This window comes from Hypanus sabinus, chromosome 2 (assembly GCF_030144855.1).
Source record: "Hypanus sabinus isolate sHypSab1 chromosome 2, sHypSab1.hap1, whole genome shotgun sequence".
NCBI lineage: Eukaryota > Metazoa > Chordata > Chondrichthyes > Myliobatiformes > Dasyatidae > Hypanus > Hypanus sabinus.
The window spans coordinates 45,131,054-45,147,758 of NC_082707.1; the positions used below are offsets into that span (position 1 = coordinate 45,131,054).

Sequence of the window (16,705 nt, forward strand, 5' to 3'; positions counted from 1 at the left end):
TTACTTTCACCTTATTTGCCAAACCAACCTCGTATCTTCTTTTAGCTTTTCTAATCTCTTTCTTAAGATTCCTTTTACATTCTTTATATTCCTCGAGCAATTCCTTTACTCCATGCTGCCTATATCTATTGTAGACATCCCTCTTTTTCTGAACCAAATTTCTAATATCCCTTGAAAACCATGGTGCTCTCAAACCTTTAACCTTTCCTTTCACCCTAACAGGAACATAAAGATTCTGTACCCTCATAATTTCACCCTTAAATGACCTCCATTTCTCTATTACATCCTTCCCATAAAACAACTTGACCCAATCCACTCTCTCTAAATCCCTTCGCATCCCCTCAAAGTTAGCCTTTCTCCAATCAAAAATCTCAACTCTAGGTCCAGTCCTGTCCTTCTCCATAATTATATTGAAGCTAATGCTATTGTGATCACTGGACCCGAAGTGCTCCCCAACACATACATCTGTCAGCTGACCTATCGCATTCCCTAACAGGAGATCCAACACTGCCCCATCTCTAGTCGGTACTTCTATGTATTGTTGCAAAAAACTATCCTGCACACATTTCACAAACTCTAAACCATCCAGCCCTTTTACAGAATGAGCTTCCCAGTCTACGTGTGGAAAATTAAAATCTCCCACAATCACCACCTTGTGTTTACTACAAATATCTGCTATCTCCTTACACATTTGCTCTTCCAACTCACGCGCCCCATTAGGTGGCCTATAATACACTCCTATCAGTGTTACTGCACCTTTCCCATTCTTCAATTCCACCCAAATGGTCTCCCTAGAGGAGCTCTCTAATCTATCCTTCCAAAGCACCGCCATAAGATTTTCTCGGACAAGCAATGCAACACCTCCTCCTCTGGCCCCTCCTATTCTATCACACCTGAAGCAACTAAATCCAGGAATATTTAGTTGCCAATCACACCCTTCCTGCAACCATGTTTCATTAATAGCTACAACATCATAATTCCAGGTATCAATCCACGCTTTAAGCTCATCCACCTTTCTTACAATGCTCCTAGCATTAAAATAGATACATTTAAGATACTCTCCATCTCCTCCTCTCTTTCCATCCCTAACAATGCATTCAAATTTATTATCCTTTTCTTTCTTCTCCCCTACATCTTCGGGCTGAGCGCATCCCTTCTCCATCACCTGCCTTTCCTCCCTCACACACTGTCTATTTACTTGCTCCACTGGTGAACTAACCTCCTCTCCCATAGTCTCCTCAAATAGTCTCCCGCCCCCCCATCTTACTAGTTTAAAGTCCGCCCTGTAGCCCTAGCAAACCTCCCCGCTAGGATATTGGTCCCCCCACGATTCAAGTGTAACCCGTCCTTCTTGAACAGGTCACTCCTGCCCCAGAAGAGATCCCAATGATCCAGAAACGAATCCCTGCCCCCTGCTCCAATCCCACAGCCACGCATTCATCCTCCACCTAATTCCATTCCTACTCTCACTGTCTCGTGGCACAGGCAGTAATCCCCAGATTACTACTTTTGCGGTCCTTCTTCTTAACTGCCTTCCTAACTCCCTATACTCTCGTTTCAGGACCTCTTCCCCTTTCCTTCCTATGTCATTGGTACCTACATGTACCACGACCTCTGGCTCTTCACCCTCCCACTTCAGGATATCTTGGATCTTTAGTATCTTGGATACTAAATGTTAAGAATCTTAAGAATCCTATTGTTCACCTTCAAATCCAAAAATCAGCCAGTCATCAGGATGGCCTTTGCCTGTAACCTAACCATGTTTCATCATTGCTGATATGCCTGTTATAAGGCATCTTATCAACAGCCTACACCTACGACTTTGTGGCTAGGCACAGTTCAAATGCTATCTATAAATTTGCTGTTGACAAAACTACTGCTGGCAGAATATCAGATGGTGAATAGGAACCTTACAGGTCTGAGATAAATCAGCTGGTTGAGTGGTGTTACAGCAGCAGCCTTGCACTCAATGTCAGTAAGACCATGGAATTGACTGTGAGCTTCAGGAAGGGGAAGTCAAGGGAACATGTTCCAATCCTCATCAAGGGGTGAGCAGTGGAAACAATGAGCAGTTTCAAGTTTCTGGGTGTCAACATCTCTGAAGATCTATCCTCGGCCCAACATGTTGATGCAATTACAGAGAAGGCACACCGTGGCCGTATTTCATTAGGAGTTTGAGGAGGCTTGGTATGTCACCAAAGACCCTTGCCATGGAAAGCTTTCTAATTGACTGCATCACCATCTGGAATGAATGGGCTACTGCAAAGATGCAGAAAGTTGTAAACTCGGCCAGCTTCATAATGGGCACTAGCCTACCCCACAGCAAGGGCATCTTCAAAAGGCAATGCCTCAAGATGGTGGCAACCATCATTAAGGACTCCCATCACCCAGGACATGGCATCTTCTCATGGCTAACATCAAAGTGTGTGCCTGAAGAATTATAGAATAGTGAGTCTTACTTCAGTGGCTGGTAAGTTGATGGAGAAGATCCTGTGAGGCAGGATTTATGAACATTTGGAGAGGCATGATATGATTAGGAATAGTCAGCATAGCTTTGTCAAAAGCAGGTCGTGCCTTCCGAACCTGATTGAATTTTTTGAGGACATGACTAAACACATTGATCAAGGTAGAGCATTAGATGTAGTGTATATGGATTTCAGTAAGGCATTTAATAAGGTACCCCATGCAAAGCTTAATGAGAAAGTAAGGAGGCAAGGAATCCAAGGGGACCTTGCTTTGTGGATCCAAAATTGGCTTGCCCACAGAAGGCAAACAGTGGTTGTAGACGGGTCATATTCTGCATGGAGGTCGGTCATCAGTGGAGTGCCTCAGGGATCTGTTCTGGGACACCTTCTCTTCATGCTTTTTATAAATGACCTGGATGAAGAAGTGGAGGGATGGGTTAGTAAAATTGCCAATGACACAAAAGTTGGGGGTGTTTTGGATAGTATGGAGGGCTGTCAGATGTTACAGTTGGGCATCGATAGAATACAAAACTGGGCTGAGAATTGGCAGATGGAGTTCAACCCAGATAAGTGTGAGGTGGTTCATTTTGGTAGGTCAAATATAATGGCAGAATATAGTATTAATGGTAAGACTCTTGGCAGTGTGGTGGATCAGAGGGATCTTGGGGTCCGAGTCCATAGGACACTCAAAGCTGCTGCACAGGTTGACTCTGTGGTTAAGAAGGCATACAGTGCATTAGCCTTCATCAATTGTGGGACTGAGTTTAAGAGCCGAGAGGTAATGTTGCAGCCATATAAGACACTGGTCAGACCCCACTTGGAGTACCGTGCTTAGTTCTGATCACCTTACTGGCTGTTGGAACTATAGAAAGGGTGCAGAGGAGATTTACAAGGATGTTGCCTGGATTGGGGAGCATACCTTATGAGAATAGGTTGAGTAAACTTGGCCTTTTCTCCTTGTAGCAACAGAGGATGAGAGGTGACCTGATAGAGGTGTACAATATGATGAGAGGCATTGATCATTGGGATAGTCAGAGGCTTTTTCCCAGGGCTGAAATGGCTGACAAAAGAGGGCACATTTTTAAGATGCTTGGAAGTAGATGCAGAGATGTCAGGTGTAGGTTTTTTACGCAGAGTGGCGAGTGTGTGGAATGGGCTGCCAGCAACGGTGGTGGAGGCGGATACAATAGGGCCTTTTAAGAGACTCCTGGACAGGTACATGGAGCTTAGAAAAATAGAGGGCTATGGGTAACCCTGGGTAATTTCTAAAGTAAGTACATGTTCGGCTCAGTATTGTGGGCCGAAGGGCCTGTAATGTACTGTAGGTTTTCTATGTTTTTGGAACAGCTTCTTCCCTTCTGCCATCAGATTTCTGAATGGACAATGAGCCCATCCGTTACCTCACTACTTCTGTGCTCTCTTTTCGTACGTCTTACGTATATATTTCTTATTGTAATATACAGTATTTTTATTATGCATTGCAATGTACTGCTGGTGTAAAACAACGAATTTCATGACATATGCCAGTGATATTAAACCCGATTCTTATTCTGGTCCATATACACATTTCAGCAGCATTACCCTCCTCAACTCCAAATGCTACTTCATCAAAATGCTATCAAATTTGTAAAACACTATTTGTCCTTCATAAATCAGTGTCGCGTTTCCTCAATCAGTTAACTTTCCTCAAAGTGACTATTAATCTCGTCCTAGGGCATTCTCTCTCAACGCTTTCCAAACACCAAAATCACGCTGGCTGGGAAGTGTCTTCGAAAGCAGGATTTATCAAAACAAAACAAAAAATTCCACTCAATTTGACCCAATTCATTCCTTGCAACACACGTAGCAACGCCTTTTGGTCCCGAAACATCCATCTCTTCGATCCATAATATATTGATTCTTCGTTCTTTCTACCCTTAATAGTATTAATACCCCGGTTCAAATTGGGATAACTGAAGCGCCCGGTATAACTAATTTATAGCGTCAGCATTACACTTCAAATTCTCCTCACATTTGCCCGTCTAAATCTGTCCCCATCGTTGATCACCCAGCGACATGAAAAGATTCTCGCTACTGCTCCTCAGTTCCATTCCTGTCTTCAGCGCCTCAACAACACAGCTTTGTCCTTTTCGCTTGCACTTCGTAAAGTTAATAGTATTCATACCAAAATATTGCAGTAAAACCAATTAGGAAACGATGACGTGCATTAGCGACATGGGCATTATTAGAGTGCTTTATACGAAACGATTTTGGAGCAAACACAATATATTTGAAGAAACCTCTTTCGCGAACCACCACAACGTGCAATTCATCCTTTTAGAATAATTATTTTCTTCCGACGGGGTTCGGCGTAAGTTTGATGACTTCTTAAAAAAATGTTCCACCCCCCCCTCCCCCCACCCCCAGCCTCGCTTTATTTACTCACCATGTGAAAATAAACCACCGGGGAAAAAGCACTTAACTATATGTCAATTGCTCGGTAATACCGAGTTGTGTGAGATCCTTGAATCAGGTCTGCTTTGCGATGTGACACAATCTCAAATTCAGTTCCTTTGACGGTGCTGTTCGTAGACATGAATGTTTAAGTTACCTTAATGCGAGGGCTTTGCAGCAGAAGCGGGCGCGAAGCTGACTCGGTTCTGAACGAACCCTCCTCCGGTGTTGTGCGGCACAGCTGTGGGAAATGACACAATGACTGACGTCCAGGTTGGAGTCGCTGACTGAGGGTGTGGGCTGAGGGCTCGATGCTGCCCGTTCTCTGTCCGGTCTGCGATTTCTTTGCCAACGGAGAGATAGGTCTTCAGTGGGCAGTGGGTGGCATGTCTCTCTCAGCTCTCAGAGAGCGGGAATTTAGTGTCCGAGACACCCCAGCTCCCAGAAACCAGGCGTATTGCCGAGTCCGGCACACCCCGGCTCCGAGACAGCGGGAGTAGTGTGGATGTAGAACTCCTGAAGTGTGCTCCTTCTTCAAAGAAAGGGACGTTCCTTCCTCCATCGTCAGCCCTGCTCTCACATGCATCTATCTCTTCCATTTTGCGCACATCTACCTTCACCCCGTCCTCCCGCCACCCCACCAGGGATGGGGTTCCTCTCGACTTCACCAACCACCCCGTAGCCTCTGCGCCCAGCACATGCTGTAATGCTCTGTGACTTCCACTATCTCCAACGGGATCCCACCACAAAGTACGTTTTCCCCACCCACTTTCCACAGGGATCACTCCCTGCACCACTCCCTTGTCCATTCATCCCTCCCCACTGATCTTCTTCCTGCTACTTACCCTTGCAGGTGGAACAAGTGCCCTATCTGCCCTCACATCTCCTCCCTCACTACCATTCAAGGTAATGTCAGAGAGATGTATACAATTTACATCCTGAAATGCTTTTCCTTCGCAAACAGCCGCAAAAACAGAGGAGTGCTCGGAGGAATGAATGACAGTTAAATGTTAGAACCTCAAAGCCCCTCCAGTTCCCCCTCCCATGCACAAGCAGCAGCAAAGCAATGATCCCCTCCCTCCCCCCCAGCAGAAAGCATTGGCGCCCTCCACCGAGCACTCAAGTATGCAGCAAAGCATCAATAAAGACACAGACTTGCAGTACCCCAAAGACTACTCTTTCACCCGATATTCAACATACCACAGGCTTTCCATCTCCCTAATAAGGGAAAAAGAGGTGTCCCTGTTTCACAGCGAGAGGGGAGACGTAACAAAACAACTCGCTGATTTATGGTGTAAATCTGTTGTGTTGCTTCTTCTGAACTCTGTGCCTAAAGTATTCGGGTCTTTGGGCACACAGCCAGCAGCCAGCTCGCTGCTATTGATCTAGCGTCTCCCACGACATACCAGTTTTTTGCGGCCCCAAACTGTCCTTTCAGGTGAGGCACCCTTGAGACTGTCCTTCCTTGTACTTCTTCCTCCCCCCTCCCCCTTCTCATCTTTTTTCCAGTCCATTGAAAGGTTGTGGCCTGAAACCTTGACTATTTACTCTTTTCCATAGAGGCTGTCTGGCCTACTGAATTCCTCCAGAATTTTGTGTCTTTTGTAAGGAGTAACGTAGAGTCCAATTCAGACCAGTTCCCAAAAATCGAGAGTAATGCTGACACCAACACATTCCAATCCCCAGAGAGCAGGATGCAGAGTCTGACATGCTATGGTTCCCACTGAGCAGGAATAATTCAGTGTCCGATACACCCCAATTCCCAAAGAGCAGCATTAATGCAGAGTCTGACCCATTTCAGCTGCCAGAGAGCAGGAGTGTTGCAGCGTCTGACACACTCATTCAGAAATAACCATTAACAACACTGTATGCAATATACACCAGCTCTTGGATGCTGTGACTGGCAACTTAGAAGGTCAGAAGCAAAGAAGTGATGATCTTGGGAAACCTTGGGAAGGCCAGAGTAGACCGACTGATTTTGCACACTCATTTGCAGAACTCTCAAGCAAACAGCAAGACTTCATTTGGATGTTCGCAGGAAGGGTACCTACTGTCAGAGTTTTCATGTGCAGCTGAAATTTCAGTCTCTTGCACACTGCCCTCTGTGTGGTCCTGGTGCCCAGGAGCTAGTCATCCACCACTTTGTGGTCTGTGGGTTTGCCTTGCAGGTCTGGAATGTGAAATTCATCTCAAAGGTCTGACTGACAAAGGTCTCTGTATGGCACAGGATGTTCCCGGGCAGATACTGAGACAGACATTCACTTCTGGAAGATTACCAGCTCAGTGGAAAACATTCTTTAGCCTCTCGTAAATGTGTTGGAATCTCAGCATAGGGAGGGAATGTTGCTCATGAACACACTCCAAGATGCATGAGTACCTACTGTGAACCACACTGAAGGTTGATGTAGGAAAAAGAAAATCTCTCCAATTTGTAACCATAAGAATCTCAGAAATGAATAAACTGCAGAATAAAAGTTAAAAAAGGGTTGTAACAATGAATCATTTCCCCATTTAAGAGATTCATTATTAAGCAGTTGTTGACTGCTGACTTATTCACTTGTCAGGCACAGGAGCAGACAGAGTGGGCACAGGCACAGGAGCAGACAGAGTGGGCACAGGCACAGGAACAGACAGAGTGGGCATAGGCACAGTGGGAACCTCAATGTAAACATTCAGACTGCATCCATAGACCTACAGAGGTATCACTGGCAACTTCTTAGCAGGAGAATCTGGAGGGCCCTCTAGCACAATACCTGCAAGTATTGTTCTTCATCAGTCTAATAGGGTCCCAGTGACCCCCTCAGGAGCACTCTTCCACCCCCTCCTGTTATTAACACTCTGCTATGGCTATTAAAGTATAGCTTGTCTTGTGATGTCCCTCTTTAAGAATTATTCGCAAAAATCGTATCTTTTGTATAACATTTTGACACTGCAAGAACTTGCAATGCTTCAGTCGGGAGTACTATGCTGACCTTGTCGGTTTCAGTGTGGCCTTCCACAGGGAAACTTTGCAATTGAAGTTCCTACTCGATTTTCACACACAACTTTCAGGTGCTTAATAACTTTGTTTTCACATCAAAACAAAAAGTCATTAAGCAACTTCTAGGCCCTTGAGTTCAAGAAGTGCACAAATTTAAATCTGACACTTCTTAAGAGTGCCTATTTAGATACTCCACATAGTATCATCATCAGCTATCACTCGTAGTCGAGTATGATTCTTCTCCTGGTGGCTAATCTGACTGAAGAGGCTGTTCCGTGATCCACAACTCCTATTGCAGTGTTGGCAGGTGTAGGTCGTTGAAGTGGTGGTGGATGTAGCTGTTTGGGTCTTTCCCAGTCTCTCCTTCCGTTGAAACTGCTTCGTCTCGGCGGCACAGTGGAGGTATTCTTCAAGCTGTGCAGTCCCCCTCCTAGACAGTTCTTCTCCAGCTTTCAAATAGCCCATAAAAAAAATACTGCAGATATTGAAAATTTGAAATAAAACAAGATGATTCAGAAAATCAGACCTCAGCTGAGGAGGGAGAAATTGAGTTAGCATTTTAGGGCAATGATCAGTTTTGTGTAGATGTGGGTTCAGTTGTAACATTTAAGAGAAGTTTGTATAGATACATGGATGAGAGCGGTATGGCTGACTATGGTGGAAACAGGCTGAAGGACCTGTTTCTGTGCTGTGTGCATTTCACTTTCTAACTTCCTCTTCCTGCTGCATCCTTTGCTGCAGTCTCTAATGATATTGCAATGGTCAATGCCATTTCTAAGATGAGGTCTCTTTCAGATAATAGCCTCTTTTGAGAGCTTTCACTATGCATGCTACATACAAGCCTGTCCCTGAATGCAAGAGAAAGTCCATTTCTAAAGTCACAGTACTGGGAAAGTTTGCGCAAAATCTTGGCTAGAGTTTGCAGAAGGCATGTGGGAGACTCTGAAATCAGCTGGAAGAAGGTTCTATAGTCTGATGACACCAAAATTGGGCTTTCTGGCCATCAGACTAAACACTATGCTTAGCGTAAGCCAAACACTGCACATTGTCAAAAACGCACCATCCCTACCGTGAACCATTGTGGTGGCTGCATCATGCTATGGGGATGCCTCACTGCAGCAGGCCCTGGAAGGCTTGTGAAGGTAGAGGGTAAAATGAATGCAGCAAATTACAGGGAAATCCTGGAGGAAAACCTGATGCAGTTTGCAAGACAACTGCAATTTAGGAGAAGATTTGTTTCCTTGCAAAACAATGACCCAAACATAAAGCCAAAGCTACAGAGGAATGGCCTGAAAACAACAAAGTTAATGTCCTAGAGTGGGTTCAGACCTCTATCCAATTGAGAAATTGTGGCTGGACTTGAAAAGAGCTGTTCACTTACAATCCCCATGCAATCTGACAGAGCTTAAGCAGTTTTGTAAAGAAGAATGGGGAAAAATTGCAGTGACCAGATGTGCAAAGCTGATAGAGACCGATCCACACAGGCTCAAGGCTGTAATCGCTGATGAAGATGGCTCTACTAAATACTGACTCGATGTGGGTGAGTAATTATGTAATTGAATATTTTGTGTTTAATAATTGTAATAAATTTAGACCAATTGTAGAAATTTGTTTTCACTTGGACACGAAAGAATCTTTTTCTGTTGATCAGTGTCAAAAAAGCCAAATTAAATCCACTGTGATTCAATGTTGTAAAACAATAAAACATGAAAACTTCAAGGGGGTGAATACACTTTATCGGCACTGTATATAAGCTAAGCTTGTGTATTGATATGAATAGTGTTTTATGCTTATTGTGTTTTTTTTGTTATGTTGCATTGGATCTAGAGTAACGATCACTTTCGGTTCCTTTACACTTGTAGACTGAAGAATGGCCTTGAAACCTGAAACTTGAATTAATGTCACAGGGGCTTTTGCTGCAATTTCAATATGGTCAGTATTTAAGGTAACACAAACATGAGGAAATCTGCAGATGCTGGAAATTCAAGCAGCACACGCAAAATGCTGGTGGAAAGCAGCAGGCCAAGCAGCATCTATAGGAAGAAGCACAGTCGACATTTCGGGTCGAGACCCTTTGTCAGTATTTAAGGTAAGGCTACTTTAAAACTTTAAAAAGAATGTAACTTGTATATTATACTGTGAAATATAGCCTCAGACCGAAGTGGCTTACTCAGTAAGTCAGATCTACATCAGTATGGGATGAGAAACGAATAAACCACTGGAATGTCCCTGGCTGGATAACTGGAGCAGCAAAGAGTGCAGACTCTATGGTAAACAGGGGCCTGAATAAAGCACATAAAGCACTTAGACAAGGTGCATGAAACAATATACTGAGAGGCAATATTCTCCTCAGTAAATATAGGAGGTGGGACAGTTAAATACCACGGCATAAGATGAAGTGAGACAAAAAACTTCTCGAGGACTGAACCTGTTTGTACTAGTATTGCTTTAACTGCACTATCAGATGATTAGATTGTATTTTCTCTTTAAATGTCTGTAAAGAAAATCCAATGTGATTATGGTAATGGTGAGCAACACCTCTTCCCCCCACCTTCCTCTTTAAAGCTTCTGCATGACCAGATCACATGTGTATGAGTAATACAGGAATGAGTAAACTGCTTTTAATTGCTGCATTTTTTTGTAATTGGGGTACCTGCAAGCTTTATAACAGTTCCCATGCACCATGGTGTCTTGTCAGATTATTTCAGAAAACGGATACACAAGGGACTGTAAATGTTGAAATCTGGACAAAAGGCAAACTGATGAAGGCAGTCAGTGGGCCAGGCAGCATCTATGGAGGCAAAGGGATAGCTGATGTACTTTTTCCATTTCAGGGAACAGTTATGTGCTCGCCACATTGCTGTGAGTCTGAAGTAGGAAGGTGGACTCTCTGATGACACACAAAGCCTAGCAGCAATTTTTTTCCACTGTTTGCTCACAGGTTGACTGTATTCTCACAACACTGAGAACAAAAGAATTGAGAAAATCTTTTTTACTTGAACCCAATCTGTCTGAATTGTGTCATTTGGATATTTCTATGCTGCATATCCTTGCTGAAGGACATTGCAACAAATCATGCGCTGTTATGACCAAGGAGAGAACTTGACCAAGCAGGAAAACCTATTCAACATTCGTCATCAATTATTGTCATAATTTATTCAGTTCATATCTGAATTTCCTGTATTTGTGAGAGAAACTAATTCTACCAAAGCCCTTGAATATTACATCCATTGGATGCACCTTCCACCTTGACAGCCAGCAGCACAAACACATGATATCAATCAGATGGAAGATGGTGCTGGTGGATCTGGACTTTCATCAGTTCCTGTGTTACCAGAGTTACCTTCCACTGCAAAAGGCAAATCACCCTTCAAGGTCTCAGTCAATGTCTGTTTGAATCAGCCATCAGTGTTTGTGTTGATAAGCTCTAAGCCTATTTGACTATCATTTCCTTCTATGAAACCTTCAACAACCACAGTTCCTGCCATATTGCCATTCTTTGATTAATTCTGATTCTCCTTCAACATCACCATGCACAAGTTCCATCATGTGGGGAACTAGGTGATCTTGGTGTTGCCCAATTAGTGTTCAAATAAATGGTCTGCTTTTCAAATAATGAGCAAGATGCATTATGATTCCAAATATAAGTTACTCCATTTGGGATTGCACGGCCCTTATCTAGCGTCATGTTTAATGTATTATTGATCTGTGGCTAAGAGTTTGAATTCCACCAATGGTGTTGAAGAATTATGATATGATTTAAAACACCTTAATCCATCTTGCTTGTATATGACTTCAGATCTACTGATGTGGTTTCTTCTCAGTTCCAGGGAAATTAGGAAGAGTCAGAAATACACAAATTATGTGAAAATGTCGTTGTTCACTGCTGCCTTCCAGATTCTGTCTCCCAGTTTATCTCACACGGACTGAGGTTCTTTCTGTCCAGCAGACAATTACTAATTACATAAAATTTCCTGTAAAGGATTGAGACGTACAATGTAATCAGTGATTTTAACTTTGTTGTCCAATGCTGAGGATTGGACCCTTAATATTCATAATCTTGGAAAATGGAATTGGGGTCAAGACTTGTACAAAGAAACTGATCCTCATTGTTACATGAAGAAAATAGTATGTACCAACAGAAAGCAAGTACGTAAGTGACAAAAATTCCTGAAATTGTAGCAAAGAAAGATGAGATACAATCTGCAAGATTTATGAAAGAATGCTTTCATTTGCCAAGGTCTTATTTTATTATTTATTTAGCGATACAGCACGGTGTAGGCAATTAGGGAAGGATTGTTTCTAACTTTGTAGAAATATTAATACTACTTCCCAATAAAATAACACTTTATTTTTGTTTTCAATGAATACCATACTGACAATGAAGATCATTACCTTTATCTAAGCTGTTTTTTTTTAAAAGCCCCTTTGGGTAACTTGAATTGAACCATTAATGTTAATTAATTACCCTGCAGCGGATAGTGAGGTCAGCTGAGAAGATCATCGGGGTCTCTCTTCCCACCATCACGGACACTTACACTACACTCTGCATCCGAAAAGGAAACAGCATTATGAAGGACCCCATGCACCCCTCATACAATCTCTTCTCCCTCCTGCCGTCTGGTAAAAGGCTCTGAAGCATTCGGGCTCTCACGACCAGACTACGTAACAGTTTCTTCCCCCAAGCTATCAGACTCCACAAAATCTGAATCCTGGACTGACACCTTACTGCCCTATTGTCCTGTTTATTATTTATTGTAATGCCTGCACTGTTTTTTGCGCACTTTATGCAGTGCAGTGTAGGTAGTCTAGTGTAGTCTAGTGTAGCTTTCTCTGTGTTGTTTTTTTTACGTATTTCAGTCTAGTTTTTGTACTGTGTCATGTGGAAACATAGAAACATAGAAAATAGGTGCAGGAGTAAGGCCATTCGGCCCTTTGAGCCTGCACCGCCATTCAGTATGATCATGGCTGATCATCCAACTCAGAACCCTGTACCTGCTTTCTCTCCATACCCCCGATCCCTTTAGCCACAAGGGCCATATCTAACTTCCTCTTAAATATAGCCAATGAACTGACCTCAACTGTTTCCTGTGGCAGAGAATTCCACAGATTCACCATTCTCTGTGTGAAGAAGTTTTTCCTCATCTTGGTCCTAAAAGGCTTCCCCATTATCCTTAAATTGTGACCCCTCGTTCTGGACTTCCCCAACATCGGAAACAAACATATAATTCCATCATAAGAAAGAGTTGTACAGTATAGTTGAAAGTTATCTGCATTATTTCTATAACCCTTTCTGCTGTGAATAGGGCCTGGTGTGAGTTGATTCTGCTGTCACTTTAATTCTGTAACTCATTCCTCTTCTGACCAATCCATCCACAGCTTTCTGTACTGCCCTAATGTTTGCTTGAGGTAAGGCACCACATCTTCCAATTGGGAATCGGTATCGACATGAATTCCATATACCTGTAATTTGTTTCAATGTCTCTGCATTATTCGTTCCTACTATGAGGTTAAACATCAGTGTAATAATAACTTAATTTTTCTTTCCACACACTGACCAGCTTTTCCATCATTTTGCTTTTGGTCTCGTGTTTCAACAGCTCTGAGCTGCACTCTACAGTTTTTACCTGTCCCTTTGTTTTTCTTTATCTGTCTTCCCCAATTCACCTATCAACTTGATTGCTTTAACAGCAGACTCGCCTTGGCAAACTGAACATCATCCTTTTTATTCTGGCCCACTGGCAACTTATTTTCCATTTATCTCTTTCCCAATCCTGAAATTATACACTGTCCATCACCCTGTCCACAAGATAAATATCACAATGGTGCAGCTGGCAGAACTGCTGCCTTACACTTGGCTGAATCCTTACCCCTGGTGTTGTCAGAGTTTACATGTTCTCCCTATGACCATGTAGGTTTTCCAGATACTCCAGTTGCCTCCCACATCCAGATTGATACATTAATTGGCTATCGTAATTTGCTTCTGGTCTGTAGGGGAACAGTAGAATCGAGGAGAATAGATTACAGAACAAGCAGGAGAATAACATGCGAGCTGACATATATTTGATGAACTGAAATGGTGATGTATGTCACATGGAGGGTTTGATAAACAGCCATTGAATTACCTTTGTAAAGTTAAACTGTAGGAGTTTTGGGCTGTAAATTAGAAGCCTCTATTCACATGTGAAAAATAAAAAGGTGACCTGATAGAGGTGCATAAGATGATGAGAGGCATTGATCATGTGGATAGTCAGAGGCTTTTTCCCAGGGCTGAAATGGTTGCCACAAGAGGACACAGGTTTAAGATGCTGGGAAGTAGGTACAGAGGAGATGTCAGGGGTAAGTTTCTTATGCAGAGAGTGGTGGATGCGTGGAATGGGCTGCTGGTGATGGTGTTGGAGGCAGATACAATAGGGTCTTTTAAGAGACTCCTGGACAGGTACATGGAGCTTAGAAAAATAGAGGGCTATGGGTAACCCCAGGTAATTTCTAAAGTAAGGACATGTTCGACACAGCATTGTGGACTGAAGGGCCTTTATTGCGCTGTAGGTTTTCTATGTTTCTATGTTTACTATTAATACTCATTCTGTTGCCTGGTACATCATTTTTAGAACTGTAAAGTTGATGCTGAAAGGACTATGCCTTCCTTTTTGCATGTGCTACACTGGGAAATTCTATCATATTCCTTCATGTAATGGAAGGAAGAGGGGCTAAACCAATCCATCTTTAATCCCAGTGCTTCTGGGGAATTCACTTTAGCCATGAAATCCCCACCAAAGGTCACTGATCATCACTAATGACTGTTATTTGCAGATATTCCAATCCTTACTATGGTATCGAGCTTCAAAAGTTAATTGTGCCATCATCTGTCAGGGAAATGAGTTACCTGATTTCATTAATCAAAGGCAAAGCTGCCCTAAGTCAGCCCTCAACTTGAAGCAATTGCTTCCATTAAGAAGCCATGCCTTAGGAATTTATAGAAACATGGAAAACTTACAGCACAATACAGGCCCTTCGGCCCACAAAGTTGTGCTGAACAAGTCCTAACCTTAGAAATTACTAGGCTGATGTATAGCCCTCTATTTTTCTAAGCTCCATGTACCTATCTAAAAGTCTCTTAAAAGACCCTATCGTATCCGCCTCCACCACTGTTGCTGGCAGCCCATTCCACACACTCACCACTCTCTGAGTAAAAAAATTACCCCGACATCTCCTCTGTACCTACTCCCCAGCACCTTAAACCTGTGTCCTCTTGTGGCAGCCATTTCAACCCTGGGGAAAAAGCCCTCCGACTATCCACATGATCAATGCCTCAAGCATGGCATGTTCTACATCATGTGATTGAGAAGGATGACTCAACAACGACCCTGGAAGAAATGGTCAAAAGTCTAGATGCCAAGTGCCTTACTTAATGCTTTGATATTCTTAAAGCAACAACTGTTAATAACACTGTAACACTGTACATATTTTAAGTAATAGCCTTGCCTATTAGGAAATCTATTGGCACAGAATTTGTAGTTAAGAAGTAATGCTTCCCATGAAGGTTTTGTGATTAGCACTTCCCTACAAGCAATGGGAGCCAGGTCGAAGTGAACCCTGGTAAATGTAAGGTCCCTAGGTTTATCAAGAAAAACCTAATTTTCAGACAGCAAAAATTCATTTAAAATACAAAATACCAAACAAGGATATGAACACTTGCATAGAATTGAATTAGAAACTAATACAGTAAGTTATGATACTGTGTAGTCATAAGATGCTAGAGATTTGTGTAATGGAACACTTTGCTTCTGGTGATCTTAATGCCATTAGCTTCGAGGTAATTATCAAAAAGAATAGGTCTGATCCTCACTTGAGATTCTAAATTAGAGAAAGACCAGTTTTGATGGTATTTGTAATGAGCTGGCGAGTGTCGATTGGGACAGGCTGTTTTCTGGCAAAAGTGTACTTGGTAAATGGGAGGCCTTCAAAAGTGAAATTTTGAGAGTACTGAGTTTGTATATTCCTGTCAACATAAAAAGCAAGGACACCAGGTTTAGGAAACCTTGGTTTTTGAGAGATTTGAGGACCTGGTTAAGAAGTACAAGATCAGAAGGGCTGTGAGACTAATGAATACCATACCACCACCAAGGTCTCGTCACTGGGACAGTAAGCTGTTTACTGTACTGTTTGTTTCCTTACACCTTTGTATTGGAAATGATATAAAAAGATTTGAATCTATAATTTGCTGCTTACCTATTGCACCACACACATTTTGATCTTTAGTTTATTAACTTACTTGTAGTAATATTTTGTTATATAGTAAAGGAGAATCTGAAGGGCTTGTACAGATGGTGTATGAAGAACAAAATGATAACAAGGGACAAAACTGGTCCTCTTGAAGACCAAAGAGGTCATCTATGAATGGAGCTGAAAGAGTCAGGGGAGATAATAAATGGATGTTTTGCAACCATATTTACTCAGGAGACAAACATAGAGCCTATAGAAGTGAAGCAAAACAGCAGTGCGGTCATAGATCATATATGGATAACAGAGGAGGAGGTGCTTGCTGTCTTAAGGCAAATAAGGGTGGATAAATCTCCAGAGCCTGATGAGGTATTCCCTTTGACCTTGTGGGAGATGAGTATAGAAAATACAGTGCCTCCGCGGAGATGTATAAAATGTCCTTGGCTACAGCTGAGATGGCAGAGGACTGGAGGATAGCAAATGTTGTTCCTTTGTTTAAAAAAAGGCTCAAAAAATAAATTGGGAAATTATAGGCCAGTGAGCCCGATGTCAGAAGAGAGAAAGGTATTGGAAGGTATTCCAAGGGAATAGACATAAAAGTATT

General features: G+C 42.6%; 2 protein-coding genes across 9 annotated transcripts in view; both read right to left on the minus strand.

Annotated features, from left to right (window-relative positions):
- LOC132378414 (UDP-GlcNAc:betaGal beta-1,3-N-acetylglucosaminyltransferase 7-like) overlaps nt 1-13,865 on the minus strand; it is a 40,201-nt gene extending 26,336 nt beyond the window's left edge. The window contains exon 1 of one of the 2 annotated variants that reach the window (XM_059945316.1): nt 13,749-13,865. The gene's annotated coding sequence lies outside the window, so the exon portion shown is untranslated. Of the gene's footprint in view, nt 1-5,055; nt 5,238-13,748 lie in introns of those variants that run through there. The other variant, XM_059945323.1, reaches the window with a different exon arrangement.
- Nucleotides 12,147-16,705, minus strand: part of LOC132378379 (lisH domain-containing protein ARMC9) — a 116,341-nt gene continuing 111,782 nt past the window's right edge. For 2 of the 7 annotated variants that reach the window (XM_059945298.1, XM_059945272.1), the window contains one exon: nt 12,147-13,866. In XM_059945298.1, the coding sequence (XP_059801281.1) occupies nt 13,838-13,866 (29 nt within the window). In that variant the 3' untranslated portion in view covers nt 12,147-13,837. The remainder of the gene's footprint in view (nt 13,867-16,705) is intronic. The other 5 variants (XM_059945305.1, XM_059945255.1, XM_059945258.1 and 2 more) reach the window with 5 other exon arrangements.